Source organism: Anser cygnoides, chromosome 19, assembly GCF_040182565.1.
Source record: "Anser cygnoides isolate HZ-2024a breed goose chromosome 19, Taihu_goose_T2T_genome, whole genome shotgun sequence".
Classification (NCBI taxonomy): Eukaryota; Metazoa; Chordata; class Aves; order Anseriformes; family Anatidae; genus Anser; species Anser cygnoides.
In genome coordinates this window covers 6,404,904-6,419,467 of record NC_089891.1, presented here as the reverse complement: position 1 = coordinate 6,419,467, position 14,564 = coordinate 6,404,904, and the positions used below count along the sequence as shown (strand labels likewise).

Below are 14,564 nucleotides of genomic sequence, written 5' to 3'. Positions count from 1 at the left end.
GCCAGGAGAGGAAGGCTCCCAAAAATCAGGACACCCCCAAAACCAAGCCACCCCACACCTGCACCGCCGTGCCGGGTGCCGCCAGCCCGACCAGATGAGGGTTTTACATGCTAAGAGTGGATAAGGCTGAAGGGGAGGCTGGTTACAGCACAGCGCATCGAATGCGTTTCAAAGCCTCATTCAGGGCTCAGCAAAGGGAACATTTGCTTCCTACGGCCCCTGGGGTGGGGACGGAGCCAAGACGTTCCCCCCAGGAGCCTCCCGAGCCCGGTCTCAGCCCAGTGCTAAAAACAAGTTCCCGATTAACATCTCCGCTTGCATAGCGTGGCTGTCAGCTTAACGCCAAATAAATGTTTCAGCACACGGAGCCGGAGCCGCAGGCGTGGGGGCGAGCCCTGCCCTGCAGAAGGGAGCTGCATCCTTGCAAGGGGTTAACGATCGCTTCGTAATTGAATTAACAAATCATTAACAAGTCCTATCCGCCATCTGGGCAGGGGAGGGCTCTGCCTTGGGCTGCTGCTGTGGCCACCAGCCCCTCGGAGACCGTCAGTGCCAGGCAGGAGAAGCTCCAAACCCGGCCTGTGTCAGATCTGAAGCCCGGGGGGGGCACAAAGCCCGGGGCCGCACGGATGGGTGAAGCCCCCTCCAGCCCCAGACACATGTCAGCAGCATCCCGAGATGGGTTCGGAGGATGCACGAGGGGAAAATCTCTTGGAAGAGACCCAAATGAGAGGGAAGTCTAAGGCTGCTTTGCTACTGGAACCCTGCGAGTGTGGGGCTGGAGTGTGGATTACAGCACATAAATCCCCTTTTTTTTCTGAGCTCGTCCCTGCCAAGTTCCCAGCTCTCTCCCATCACCTGCCCGATGGGCTTCAGCATTTGGGTTTGATTTTGTACAGCCCCCCAGGGGGGCGCCCCCATCCCTGCCCTCATGCCCAGGGCGCGCATCCCAGCAGAGGGAGAAACAAGGAGGGCGAGAGCAACACATGGACCCCCAAACCACCTCCAGCCCTTCCTCCTGGGAGGCGCATGAGAAGTTCCAACACAACCACGCTCCAGACGCCGGGGCCAAGCCGAGCCCCATCCACTTGTGGCTGCCGGGTGACCCTGGGACGTTTGGTGGCAGCGTCCCCGCGCCGTGCCCGTGTGTGTGTCCCCACAGCCCCGCTCGCGGCGGGGCAGCGACCAGCACCACGCCACCCCTCGGCACCGCGGGCAGAGAGCGAGCCCGAAACTTTCTCTCGGCAGAATAGTCAGGGTGAAAAATGTGCTTTTTTTTTTTTTTCCATCCGCTCAAAGCCTCTTTGCCGAGGCTTTGGTAGGAAGCAGATGTGAAAGCATCCCAAAGCACGATCAATTGTTACTCACTCGGTTATATAAAACCATGAGAATTTCCTCCTCTTTTTTTTTTTTTTTTTTCTTAGCGCCAGGCCGGATTCCTGGCTGAGAGGCCGAGGCTCGCGAGCGCGGCCAAGCCAGGTTGGGGGAAACCTCCGCGTGCATCACCAACCGAAGGGAAAAAATTTCCCATCTAGGTCGCTCAGCGGAAAGCCAAGGCGCTCCGCAGCCTCCGCCAGGGGAAGAAAAAGCCACGGTCTGGCCCCGGAACAAACCCAGAAACACTCAGGCCTCCTAATTAACTAGAAAATTTCAAGCCCTCCAAACCACAGCAAGGCTTCAAAGCCCTCCCAGCCCGGCCGCGGATGCTCCTTCCCCGGGTCCCCGCGCACGGGACGGGGGCTGAGGCTGCCCAGCGCCTCCCGCAAGGGAAAGCGACTTGCGGGATCCGCACACAAAGCCAGCGTGGGGGCTCCTTTGGGCCAGAGGTTTTTCTCTCTCCCTCCCAGCAAAATACGGTAAAAACGGAGGGCTAAGAGAGACCTGGGTTTGAGAAGCCCAGGCAAACAAAAACCTGATCTTTTCTGCAAGGAAATTAAAAAAAGAGCGAAGCGGAGTTTAAAGGAAAAATGGGAGAGAGGCATTTTTTCAGCCCGGTGCCAAAACATCTGCAGGGGGTGCGCGGGGGGGAGAAGAAAGCAGAAAATTTTGTATGCATCATAAAATCCTGGGCATTTCTAGAGCGACTCCAACACCACCCAGTGCTACCGAACCTGGGGGGGGGGGAGCACAAAAGGCGATGGACTCGAGGGCAGCGAGCGGCCGAGAGGTGTCACCAGCACGGGGGGGGGGGGGACCCGGCGATGAGAGGTGCCCGGGGGTCTGGCCCCCTCCAGTCCAAGCCCCAGGAGACGCAGGCGGCTGGGGCGAGCCGCCCCCTCCCCAAATTAAAGGCAGGCTGGCGGCGTCCTCGCTGCTCCTCGCAGGAATCCTCCTTGCGGATTTCCTGCCGGGGGGGCTCGGAGCCGCAGCAGCCCCCGTCCCCCGGGGGAAGCCGGGTCCCCGGGCTGGGATGACATAACCAGCATGGGCTCAGCCCTTTGTCTGCGCGCCGAGAGGGAGGGAGAGAAAGAAAGGAAGAAAGAAAAGAAAACTTCTGGAAGTCATTACAATTCCTCTGCTCCAGTCTCCTTTTTGGCAGACGGCTCCCCCAGCCCTCCCCCCCCCAGCCCGGCTCAAAATGCCAGCCTATGATTTTTAAATGAGAAAAAGCTGCCCCGTGCTCCAGCGCTTGGATAAACTCCTACACAAACTTCCAGATGTGACACAACAGCCTTGGGAGAGGGAATTCGCCGAAGAGAATCTCCCTTAAAAGACACACACATGGAGCAGCGAACGGAGGGAGCGGCGGCTCCCGGCGCTGGATGGATCCAGAGATCCCCACCGAGCGGCGGGGCGTTAGGATTGGGATCGGTGCGTTAGGATTGGGATCGGTGCGTTACCGAGATTAGGATCAAGCAGCTCCTGGTTTCGCTCGGGAGGCAGCAGTGAGGGGGATGCCAGCCGCCGCGCTGAGCCCAAATTCGCTCCCGCAGGGCTCTGAGTGGCGGGGAAGAGGCTTCGCAGTTATTTGTCCCTTGGGAAAGGGGGAATAAAAGGAAAAAAAAAAAAAAAGAAAGACACCACACTCGTGCTGCCCTTGCTAGAAGGCAGCGGGTCCTGCTTTTTCTCCTGATATCGCTGCATGGGAGGCAGAGCAGCCCATCCCCAGCCAGCCGTGCCCCATCCCCAGCTCTCCGTGTCCCCACAGGCAGGGAGGGGACATGGGGACCCCCCCAGCCCCCGATCCCCCATGAGCTGCAGGGAATGGGGCTTCTGCATCCCCCGTGAGCAGGAGGCGCTCGCCGGTGACCCAGTGCCTGCGGGAGGGAAGCGAGTGCCGGGACTGAGCACGGGTCAGGTGAAGCCACCGAATTAGTCCTTGGTGGGTTTTTAAACAAAACAAAACAAAAAGAAATCTTTCAGTTTCAACCTCCCAAAACAAAGTACCTCGGCTCGTTACATCCAGAAGTGATTTGCTTCACAAACGTACCAGCGTTCAAAGAACACTAACACGCTCCCCCCTCAAAACACACCCTTTTGATAAAAAAAAAACAACCATTTTTAACCATCCTACAGCTGAGCCCTTCAAGCGGCACCCAGCCCGAGGAGGGGACAAGGACCTCGTGTGCCCCCGTGGCACAGAGCGCACCCGGCTGGGGAAGCCCAAACCACGGCAGAGCTCGGTGGGCTCGCGCCCCGTCCCACCACGCAGGATCTCCACTCCGGCACGTTGGACACATGGACGCGGGCATGGAGCGGGGGGCTCAGCGCCAGCCAGCCCCACACGACCCTCAGCCGGAAAAGAGATTTAAAAGCCGGGGTCCAGAGGCCGTGAGCTCTGCCCCGGGAGGACGAGCCGGGGCCGTGCCAGGCATCCTGCGGAGCAGCACCTCCGTACAGCCAAACCCGCTCCCGGTGCGCTGCTCTCCGGCTCCGCACGCAGCCGCCACGCGGGGAAGAGGCAGGTTGGAGCACCACAGAGATCACAGGCCTCCCAGTTACACCGGTATTTTCCTATTCAGAGCCCTGAACGCCACGCGGTAGCATCCTCCCCGCTTTCTCCATCCCTGCTCTTCAATCAGCGCGCAGCTCTCGAGCCGTAGCCTCGTTTCTTGCCTCTGATCAGAGGAGCAGCCTGGCACAGACCCCGCTGCAGCCTTTCATCCTCCCAGCCTTCGTGGTGCTTTTATTTTATAAGGGAAAGTCAAGTAACCGGCTTCCCTCCTCCTTCCCCCCGGGGACACCCGTTCCTCCCTGCCCGCCACCCCAGCCTTCCCCAGCCCCGGTGCCCGCGGGCCCCGCGCGGTGACCCCGCGGCACGTCCCATCGCCTCCCTCCCCTTTGGGGGCCTGGCCCCGACCAGGCTTCCCTTCAAAGACCACAGTGGGGCGGAGGGGAAGGAGAGCTTTGCAGGACTGAGAGTTTTAAGGTTAAAAACCCAGCGTTTCAGGCCCTGGAGCGTTCATTTTCTGGATCAGGACAAACTCCACGACCTCTTTCTAGCCCTAAGGGAGCAGAACGAGAGCCCAGCACAGGTTCCCCCATCCCCGCTTCAGACCGAGGCAGAGACATCCCCAAAGCAGAGGATGCTTTGAGCTGGAACAGGGTAGAAGAGCCTGACAAATCGTCTCGACAGGACCGGGCATCCTCGCTGACACCCAGCACATCAACCTTCGCCCTGCCTCGGCCGTCACGGTCACACAACCTGCCCGGAGGGATGGAGAGCAGTGTCCCAGTGGCACCGGGATGCGACAAGCCCCAGGGACACGGCCAGCCCTGGGGACACCAGCTGCCCTTCCCGGGGCAGCGAGAGGGCTCTGGGTGCAGCAGCAGCTCCAGCACCCACCGCCAACACCCGCAGCACCCATCCTGCCCGCAGGGACCACCACAGAGGGCAGAGGGACATCAGGGAGCAGGCAGACGAGGAGATGGATATCCACACAGCCAGCCTCACCCGGGGAGAGGTAAAAACGGGATGAGAGCACAGAAGAAGCCCTCGAGAGCCCCTCCGTCGGCTGCCAAAGGCAGCGGGCAGGGCAGGCTCCTGACAGCCACGTGGCTGAGCACTGTCACTCCTCCCCGAGCAGCTGGTGGCAGCAAGGACTTTCCGAGGATGCGATTATAGGTTTGTGGCACCAGGGCACGATTCCTAGGAGATTACAGTGCAGGAAGAGTCACTTTTTTCACTTTTCTGGCCCACCACGATAAGCAAAATAAAAGTGCAACATATAAAAAAGCAAAGGGCTCGGGCTGCAGAGAGACAAACCCACGAGCAAGACCACTCTGGTTAATCTGGTTAAAGGCCACTTTTTCCTTTCTTTTTCTAAATAAACTCCCCCAGTTGTGGGTCAGCGACCCAGAAAACAACTAGCTGCTCACAGCCCGCAGCCCTGCAGCATCGTTCCCAAGGCTCCCAGCATTTCGATTTCCCCGTTGGAAGCAGGTGAGGAAGCAGAGAGGAGGAAAACGCCAGCCCCTGGGGCTGTGCCCAGCGCTCGGCCCTGCACGCAGCAGGGCTTGCAGGTGCCCAGGGGAGGCTTTGACGACAACGCTCCTCTCCCAGGGATGAGAGCGAACCCGCTCGTAGCCACGGAGGACAAGACGCATTTCCAGCCATTGCTGGAGGGAGCGGGGTGGAGGGGATTTTACCCAAACCAACCGAAAATGTTCAGGTGTCGACACCTGCTTCAAAACAACACCGCCAGGGAGAGGTGGGGGTTTGAAAAAAAGTCTATAAATCAGCTGTCGTAAATTGCATTATCCACGGAAGGCACTGAGAGCACCCGGACTTGCAGCTAATATTCCTCCCCACAGCAGAACGCTTCACAAAGTTTCGAGATTTCCTAAGATGCTCAAATAAACGCAGCCTTGGATTGCTTGGCTGGTGTGAGAGAGATTCGGGGGGGAACTGCAGGGAGCATTCATGACTGGGAAGAGAAATCTTGCCTTTTTTCCCCTCCCGGGGGACATTTTAGGAAAGAAGGCAGACCGTTTATCAGATGAATTATTGCCGAAGCTTAAGTAAAACAATATCCGCGGCTCCCGCAGACCCTCACCCGGGCACACCGACCTCAGCCCCGATGGATTTACTCCCAGTTCACACGAACTGGGAGCTCTCGCTCAGCACACGCTGGCCCTCCGTGCCGTGTAACATGTCCTCCCTGCTACCGCACAGCCTCTCCCACTCCAGATGTGGGGTTTCTGCCCGCCCGTGCTCGGCTGGCTTTTGCGCAGGGAGCGCGGCCCCGGGAACGTCCCGCTCACCCGGGCACAGGCTGCTCGCAGGCACCGTCCCCTGCTGGAAGCCACATCGCCTGCTTTTATTCCTCGTAGGGTTTTTTTTTTGTTTCTGCAGATAATACGCGGAGCTGGAGTTCGGGGACGGCAAACCACTTGCGCTGCGAGGAACCGTGTGCTGGTTGCGACTCAACTCCAAGGGAGGCTTTAAAGGCACCAAGACTGCAGCAAGAAGTGGCTTTTCTATTGTCTTTCCCCCCCCCCTTCTCTTTTGAGAGCTTAAACTTGACTAAAGCGGCTTGGACGCGGAACCTGTGCAGAGCAGACGGGGAGTTGGGAGGAGACCAGGAGCTTCTGCGGGGTCACGGCTCACCCCGGGACCCGGCGGGGAGCAGCCCTCAGCTGACGGGCACCCCATGGGACCCCACTCCCTGGCCTTGCCTGGACCCCTCCAAGCCAGGAGCATCCCCTGGGCCGCAGCAGCCCGGGAGGGTTTGGGGACAGCGGGCCCTCCAGCCGGCCCCACACGCTGTGAATTATTTAGGGACCCCGCGGGCAAGCAGCAAACCAGCCCCCCTCCATCCCCCCTGCACCACCGCCTCCCCCCCCCGGCTTCCTTAAAACCCTCAGGGAAGGGACCGGGTAGCCTAAAACGGGTGAGAAACGGGGTCAGGGAGGAAGGAGGGCTCTGCAACGGGGGGGGAGGCTGGGGTTTGGGGTCCCTCGGCGTGCCGGGGAGAGAGGACGAGGAGCGGGAGGGCTCCCGCTGCCCCTGCCCCCGTTCCCCATCCCCGGCGGAGCCTGGGGGAGCCCGGGGAGGGGGGGGGCACGGCGGAGGGACCCCCCCAAACGGGACGGGGCGAGCCGAGCCCCCCGCAACAACCCAGAAAACTTCCCGAGAGGGCACCGGGGAGGGGGCGAGCCGGGTCCTTCCCCCCCACTCCAAAGCCCAGCCGGGGGGGGGGGGGGGGGAGGCAAAAAGGGGGTGCGGGCAAAAAAAGGGGGGGGGGGGGGTGCTGGCTTACCTCGCCGCCGGCACCTGCAAAGGATACGGGTTACAGACCAGGCGGAGGCACCAGCTCCGCGGCCGGCTCTCCTGGCTCAGGTAGAAGAAGACGACGGGGGCCAGCGCCGGGTAGGGCAGCGCCTCCGCCTCCGAGTCGCCGCCGCCGCCGCCGCCCCCCCCCCCCGGCCCCGGCCCCCTGCCCCTGGCGACCCCCGGCCCCGGACAGGTCGTTGAGGCGGATGAAAGTCTTGGCTCTGCCCGGCTCCGGCTCCTCGTCGGCCGCTCGCTCTCCAGCCTCGTCCATCCTCCGGCCGCGACCCCCGGGGGGAGCCGGGGAAAGCCGGGGTGGGGGGGGGGGTGGGGGGGGAAGCCTAAAGGGGGGAGCCCATGCCGGGGCCGGGGGGCTTCAGCGGCGGGGCTGCATGGCCGGGGGAGCCGGGGCCGGGCCCGGGCCGCCCCCCTCGCCCTGCCCTGCCGGCTGCGGGCTCCGTAGCTCCTCCTCGCCGTGCCTCCGGGGGGGCCCGAGCCGCGGGAGGGGAGGCGGCGAGCTTTGCCCCCCCCCCCAGCTTCCCCCCCCCCCAACCCCTTCTCCCCTTCCAGTAGCCGGGGCCGACCCCCGGGGGAGGCTCCCTAAGGGCTCCGGCGGCCCCCCCCGCGCCCCACCATCGGCCCCCGGGGGTGCAGCCGCCGAGGATGCTCGGGCGGGCGGCGAGCGGAGCGCTGGGCACCGCTGGAGCCCTCACTCCAACTTCAAGTCCCGGCTCCTCCTCCCCCCCGCGGCCAATGGGGGCCCCCCCCCGGCCCCTCCGAGCCCCCCCATTGGACGCCGAGGCCGTCAGTCAGGGCTGCACAGCTGGACGGGCAGCGCCCCCCCCCCCCCCCCCGGCGCGGCTGGACGGGGCGCACACGGCGTGCTGGGGGGGGGGGGGGGGGAATGGGGCACGGGGAGCCCCCCCCCGCGCCGTGGGAGGGCGACATGCCCGTGCTGGAGGCCGGGAGCCCCGAGGTGGAGGCCTGCAGACGCAGTGGGGCTGCTGGCAGCGGGAGGTGCCCCCCCCGGGTGCGAGCCGCGCACGGTTTGCAGCCCCTGGGGGGGCGAGGGGGGGGGGGGGGGTCACCGCCCTGCTGCTGCCGCGGCTCGGGCTCCCTGCGCTGCTCCAGGGGCTCCCTGCCGAGCATCCCCCCCCCGCTTCAAAACCCTGAGCCTCCCTCCATCGGTCCCTCCCCCCCCCGTTATCCCGCACCACCCATCACCGCCGGGATGGCCGCGGGGCGGGGGGGGGGGGCTGCCGGCGCTGTGCCCCCACCCGCACCGCCCCCACACCCAGACCCGGCCCCCCCCCCCCCCCCCCCAGGCGGAGCAGGGACCCCCAGCTCCGGGGCAGAGCCACCCCCGTCGGGCACGGCCCACGGCCGCGGAACGGGGGGGTCCCGGCCCCGCCGCCCCCGCTCCCCCCGCGCGGAGCACGCTGCCGGAGCTCCCCCTGCCGGTGCGACGCCGGCCGCTGCGGGAGCCGGCCCCGACGGCGGGCACCGAGCCTCGAGCATCCCCCGGGGGAGCGGTGCCAAGAAGGGTGGGGGCGAGAAGCCACCCCCCCACCCTGAGCCCAGGCTCCGTTTCCTAACGCTGAAGACATCCGGAAAATTAAAACAGAGCTTCCCCGCCCTTCCCGCCGTCACCTCGCCCCACGTCCCGCCACCGCGAGCCTCCCCCCGCCACCCCCCGACCGCCCGCAAGAGTGATGGCAAGGTGCTCGTCTGACCCCAAATGCCTTCTGCTGCCCTAGGAGCGTGCTTGATCTTGGATTCACAGCCCGGGCTGCCCGGCCCGAGACAAATCGCATTTGTTGGCAAAGCTTCAAGGGCAGCCGGGCTCTGCTGCAGAACCGCGAGACGGCGTTCGGGGAGGGGAGATGCAAACCCCACAGTGCAGCACCAGGATGGTCCCCAGCAAGCCCAGGGGGACACAACGTGGCAGCACAAGGCCTGCATGACACCAGCCAAGCAGAGAACCCATGGCACGGGCATTAAGGAAGAGGATTCCCATCGATTTCCCGTGTTTCTGAGCTATTCACCCCTCCAGACACCGGTGTGCGCACCCACGGGGAGGGCACAGCTCAGCCAGCTTTGGCCTCTCCCCACACCCACCACGGCATCCAGGACACACGGACACCGCAGAGCCCCCCAGCACAGGCTCATTGTGTAGGGGAGACATCAACTGCACCCCAGGACCCCTCCAGGTCACACAGAGGGATGTCCCAGTGCACCCTACACAAGCACAGGGGGTAACACGGGGCCACCCATGGGTCCCACTGCACCCTACACGAGCACAAGGGGTGACACGGGGCCACCCAGGGGTCCCACCTCACCGTACCCATCTCCCTGCACTCCAAGGGGTGGGACAGCGGGGGGGAGCCCAGCGGTGGTCCTGCCGCCACCCCTCGCAGAGCACAGGGGGGAGCAGCAGCAGCAGCTCGGCGGCGGCGCACAGCGAGGGCCGCAGACACATTTGCATGTGCAAGGTGCAATGTGAGATCAAGCAATTTCCTCGCTACATATGTACAGCCCGGCCACAGCTGCTTTTGATCCGCTTCTCTTTGTGTCCTGATAATGTACAGAGAGCCTTTGTGTGTCGTTCTGTTTATTTAAATGGATTGGGAGCAAACATTTTTTTAAAAGCCGAAGCTTTGAGCCTCTAAGTGGGTTACCAGATTATATGCTGTCTCCATTTTAATTACATTTGGCTCGTTTTGTTTATTGCGTACATTTTCAAGAATTATGCTCGTCGCGAGAGCTGGAAACATCTTGCTTTCGGAGGTACCTGCCCTATAAAGGGATCCAACGCCACACACGAGACAGCATGCAAACTTTCCCGTCGCAAAGAGCACTCTCCTTCCAACTAGGATGGAAAAAGAAGGGCTCCACGGAGCTGTACATCCTCGGAGCTTGAAAGGAAGCCTCTGAACATCAGGAGGATGAAGCCAGAGGGATTTTGGCATCCACGTGCTGCAGCGAATAGAGGCGCCGAAGGGCAGGGGTGCTCGCTGCTCTCCCCGCACCCCGTCCCCATGGGTACAGGACAGTGCCCAGCCCAGGGCATCTCCCCCACGAGCCCTTCTCCCCGCCCCCGTTGTGAAGCAGGAATTCGCCCTCCACAAACCCACGAGGGGTTCGGCTTCGAGGCAGAAGTGGAGCGAGCGATCAGGGAGAGGGCACGCGGCTGCGGCCCAGAGCCCTGGTGAGAGGGCTGGAAAGCAGCAGCAGTAAGCGACCCCGGAGAGCAGAGATGTGCGCTGAGGGATTTGGGATGTAAATGAGAAGGAATTTCAATACAGCCTAAGAAACTAATGAGGTCACATTCGCCTCACACGCGCAGCCCTGGCCTCCTAATTAGACCAAAGATAGCACAGGGGAGAGGGATGGGGGTGAGGCAGGGACAGGGCGGGCGGCAGCAGGAGTTTTAGGACTGGGTGGCTCTGGAGGGGCTGCAAATCACGCCACAACACCAGCCGTACCTCCAACAGCTTGGTAGCTAACACGATGCCCCCCAAGTTACACAGGGCACCCGCTGGGACAGGAGCTGAGCACCCCGCTCTGCCCCCGATGCCCAAGGAGGGAAGGGAGGCGGCAGCCTCACCATCAGCCCGGCCCTCCCGCTGTGCTCCCGCTGCCATTTCCCTGCTTTTTCAGAAAAAAAAAAAAAACTCTGCATTTCGCTGGTACTTCTAGGAAACGCGTCACGAGCATCAGTGGGGGAGCTGGAGGCGGGTGGGTGCTCACCCAAGACGACTGTGGTGCGGTGGGGGGGCTTGGAGCCAGCCGCACGGGAGCTGCAGGGGAAGAGCCCCCCGCTGCAGCCCTTTGAGGAGGAGGAGGCGCGCTGAAGCCGGCCTCAACCGAGGGGCTCCAGCCCTGTGAGAACGGGTCGCCATTTGTTTCGCTGCTGACACGCAGCTGCGGTAGCTGTGGGTGATGTTAATGTGACGGGATGATATTTCTATCAGCTCTGGGAGCTGCAGATTGAACCCATACAGGCAGCTGGCTCGGGGCCGGGCGATAAATCGCAACAAGGCGCAGAGCTCTTCTCACGCCTCGGGACCGGGGAGGAAACACACGTTTCGGCTCGGATGCCACGGGTTGGGGCAGGGCAGGCCTCCCACCACCAACTCACAGAGACGGGCGTTATTGAAGTGCTTTGATGGCAGCAAGCCGGGGCTGACCCCAATCCCCTGTGCCAGCATCGACGCACCACACGCTGCGGGGCCGTCCCATCAGTGTGTTAACCTCACGAGAAACACCACTTGCCGCATCTCAGCTGGTGTGACAACAGCATAGGGACAGCACAGAGCATCCTGCCCACCCCTCCTGCCCTTCACCCTTCCCACCGAGCCCATCCCCTCCCAGCCCTGGCTCCATCCATGGCAGCAGCCCCGTGGTGCTCACATCCATCAGTGCCCATGCCCAGAGCCCCCAGCCTGAGGGTTTTAGCACATTCACTCCTCAGGACAGCGCCTAATGACCTGGGAGGAGCGAGAGCCCAGCCCCACGTTTGATACAGTCCGAGATAACGGCTTAACCCCGCATAACCCCATCCCGACAGCTGCTTTTTCCCAGAGCTTATATTGCTAATTCCCTTTTTCAATCACCACTCCCTTGCCCTCCTCCCTCCGCCCCGCAGCGGCAGCCATCCCTCCAGTGCCACAGCTGTGGCCTTCGCCCCGAGCATCCCACGGCCCCACCAGGCACCCAAATCCCAAATCCTGCATTCCCAAATCCCAGCCCCAGGCACCAGCAGCCACCCCGGAGGTCTCCGTTTCATTTAGCAATTGCTTCTCCCGGCTGCTAGAGGCTACAGGCAGGGCTCCATCTTTTATTTTTTTTTCTTTTAATGAATATCTTTATTGTCTCTCTCTATCTTTATTAACCGAATAGCCAGACAAGTACTTGGAGGGGAAATATACTATGGCACGAAGCACAACCGCTGCGCAGGGGGGACAGAAGCCACCTGCACGATACATTCGGTGTGCAGAGCAGAATTAATAATTCCAGCTGGGGACCACTTATTTTTGGCTGATGACCAGCACTTTCCCGCGTGATCAATGTTTGCACCTCGACTGTTTGGTGCACCATCAATCCATGCCTGAGTAGGGCTGAGGTTTGGCAACTGCTACACCTGCAAGCACGGGGCCGCGGCACCGACACAGCTGAGAGCCTGGGCACAGCGAGAGCCGAGCTCTGTCCAGCTTCCAGCACTGGGATGCAGATGGGACCACAATATAACTTAGAGTGGAACCCAGCTTTCCAGTCCACCCCCCTTCCCTTATCCTTAAAAAGCCTCATTTTCCTTAACAACTGCCATTACATCCAGGAAACACCAGGAAGGGAGGGGATCGTTCTGTAAAGGCTCCCTGGGGAGGTGGGGTGGGCATTTTAGTGGCCAGATCTCATCTCTGGTCCTCAAAAAGATCAGAGGGCCATCAGCCCCACAAAGACAGCCCCCTCATATGGGATTCAGGGACTAATCCTCACACCCAGGACAGTCTTTGGGGCTGAGAGCCCGAACACCAGAACACAACGGGGTCCATTGGAAAGGTCGCTCAGACCCAGGAGGGTTATTCCTGCTGCTCCACCGAGACCACGTGCTTTTCTCCCAGGGACCCCACTGCAGAGCCTGGGCGGGAGCTGAGCACGCCCAGCACCATGCTGGATGCTGGCCCTATTGAATATTTTCCAGCATTCACTGTGAACTCAGTCGGGGCTGTCCCCGTCGCTGTGCCCTGCTGAGAAGCCCCGGTGCTGCGCACCGGCAGCCGCGGCGCTCCAGACTGTCCCCACATCGCTCTGAAGTGTTAGTGCGCAAACAAAGCACGGCTTTCAAGGAAGAAGCAGTCTTCAGAAAGGGGGGAAAAAAAAAACCTTGGCTGAAATCCAGCCTTCTGCTGTGCCACTTGCCAGAGACAGCTCCCCGCACGGTGCGCGCATCAATCCTTTGCGGAGCGCTTGCCCTGCACCCCGCAGCACCGTGCCACCACTGAGCCCTGTGCACGACGAGGTCCGGCCCTGCCACGTGTGCGTCACTGCTGCTGCAGAGATCTGGTTCTGTTAGGCCAGATTTTAGGCAAAAAACCTCTATCAGCCACATTCAGGCAGGCTGCAGCGTGGTGCCCATCGGGACACCCAAACTGGCCCCACCGGGCACGCACGGGATGGTGACCCCAGCAGATGTGGGTTTGCAGCTTCAGTATCACACCCCTGAACCTTCCCCAACCACCCCAAGCCCTCATTTCTCGCCTTTTCCTCCCAGGATCTTTGTCAGCCATCAAGAGCCGCCGTTCCCAGTGCCTCCTCTCCCCACCCCCTCGCGTTGCTCTCGCCTTTCATCTGGTTCCCATGCAGCGCGGGTGCTGGGAGCCAGCAGCACGCCAGCACCGCTTCTATCAGCAGCTCCCACTGTAATTGAATCTTCAAATCTTGTCTGACAGGAGGAGACAAGAGGGAAATGAGGAGCTTGCTGCCGAGCCCCACGGCCCCGAGCGCTGCGGTGCCCGTTAGCAGCGATCCCGAGCACACCGGCCTCAGGCCCCAGCAGCGCTGGAAGCGCTTCCAAGATCTCCCTGAACTCCAAAGGCACCGCCACGGCTCAGGGTAACCCTGGAGAGGTAGGGAATAAAGCGCAGAAGTGCCAACGCGAGCTGTGAGGTACCGGGAGGCCGCAGCGCAGCAGCAGGGGACGGGCTGCAGGGCTCAGACCTCAGCTCAGGAGGGACCAGGGCACAAAGGCCTTGCTCAGCACATGTGGGTTCGCAGGGAAAGAGGAACCTTGCGAACAGCACACCCACAGCCACCTACAGCCCTCCCTGACAGCTCCAGAAAAGCACCCCCAGCTCCCCCTGCAGAAAAACCACAGCAGCCAGGGACACTCGGCAGCGCTCCCACCTCCACGTCCCAGACAGACGCAAGCAAACCAAGAGCCCCCCTCCCCAGGACAGCCCTCACCCCCAGCTCTTACCTGCACGTTTAGGAGCCTCAGGCAGAGCATTTCTCCCCCCCAGCACTGCCACAAATCCTGTAGGGCTGGCAGCCGGGGGGACAAGAGCCCACGGCACTGATGGGCACCAGCTGGGCCAGCGCTAATTGAGAATAGGTGGATGGCCTGGAGGTGGGGCTGCCCTGCAGGTCCCGCTCTTTATGTCCCCCTCACAAGGGCTGTGCTGTTGTTGGGGCGAGGGGACCACATCCCAGCCCCGCAGCATGGCCCAGAGCCAGGTGACAGGTCCGGGAGGGTGCTGCACGCATCCCGGCCCTTCCCTTGTCCCAAAACTGCGGCTTCTCCCGCTGCAAATGACCCAAGCGACTTTAAAATAAATGAATATTAAATGAA

The 14,564-nt window shown here is 62.1% G+C and overlaps 1 protein-coding gene across 1 annotated transcript in view; it reads right to left on the bottom strand.

Annotated features, from left to right (window-relative positions):
- CACNA1G (calcium voltage-gated channel subunit alpha1 G) overlaps positions 1–7,502 on the bottom strand; it is a 132,943-nt gene extending 125,441 nt beyond the window's left edge. The window contains 2 exon segments of the mRNA XM_066980267.1: positions 7,230–7,387; positions 7,389–7,502. Coding sequence (XP_066836368.1) covers positions 7,230–7,387; positions 7,389–7,487 — 257 coding nt within the window. The 5' untranslated portion in view covers positions 7,488–7,502.
- Between the last annotated feature and the right edge of the window lie 7,062 nt (positions 7,503–14,564).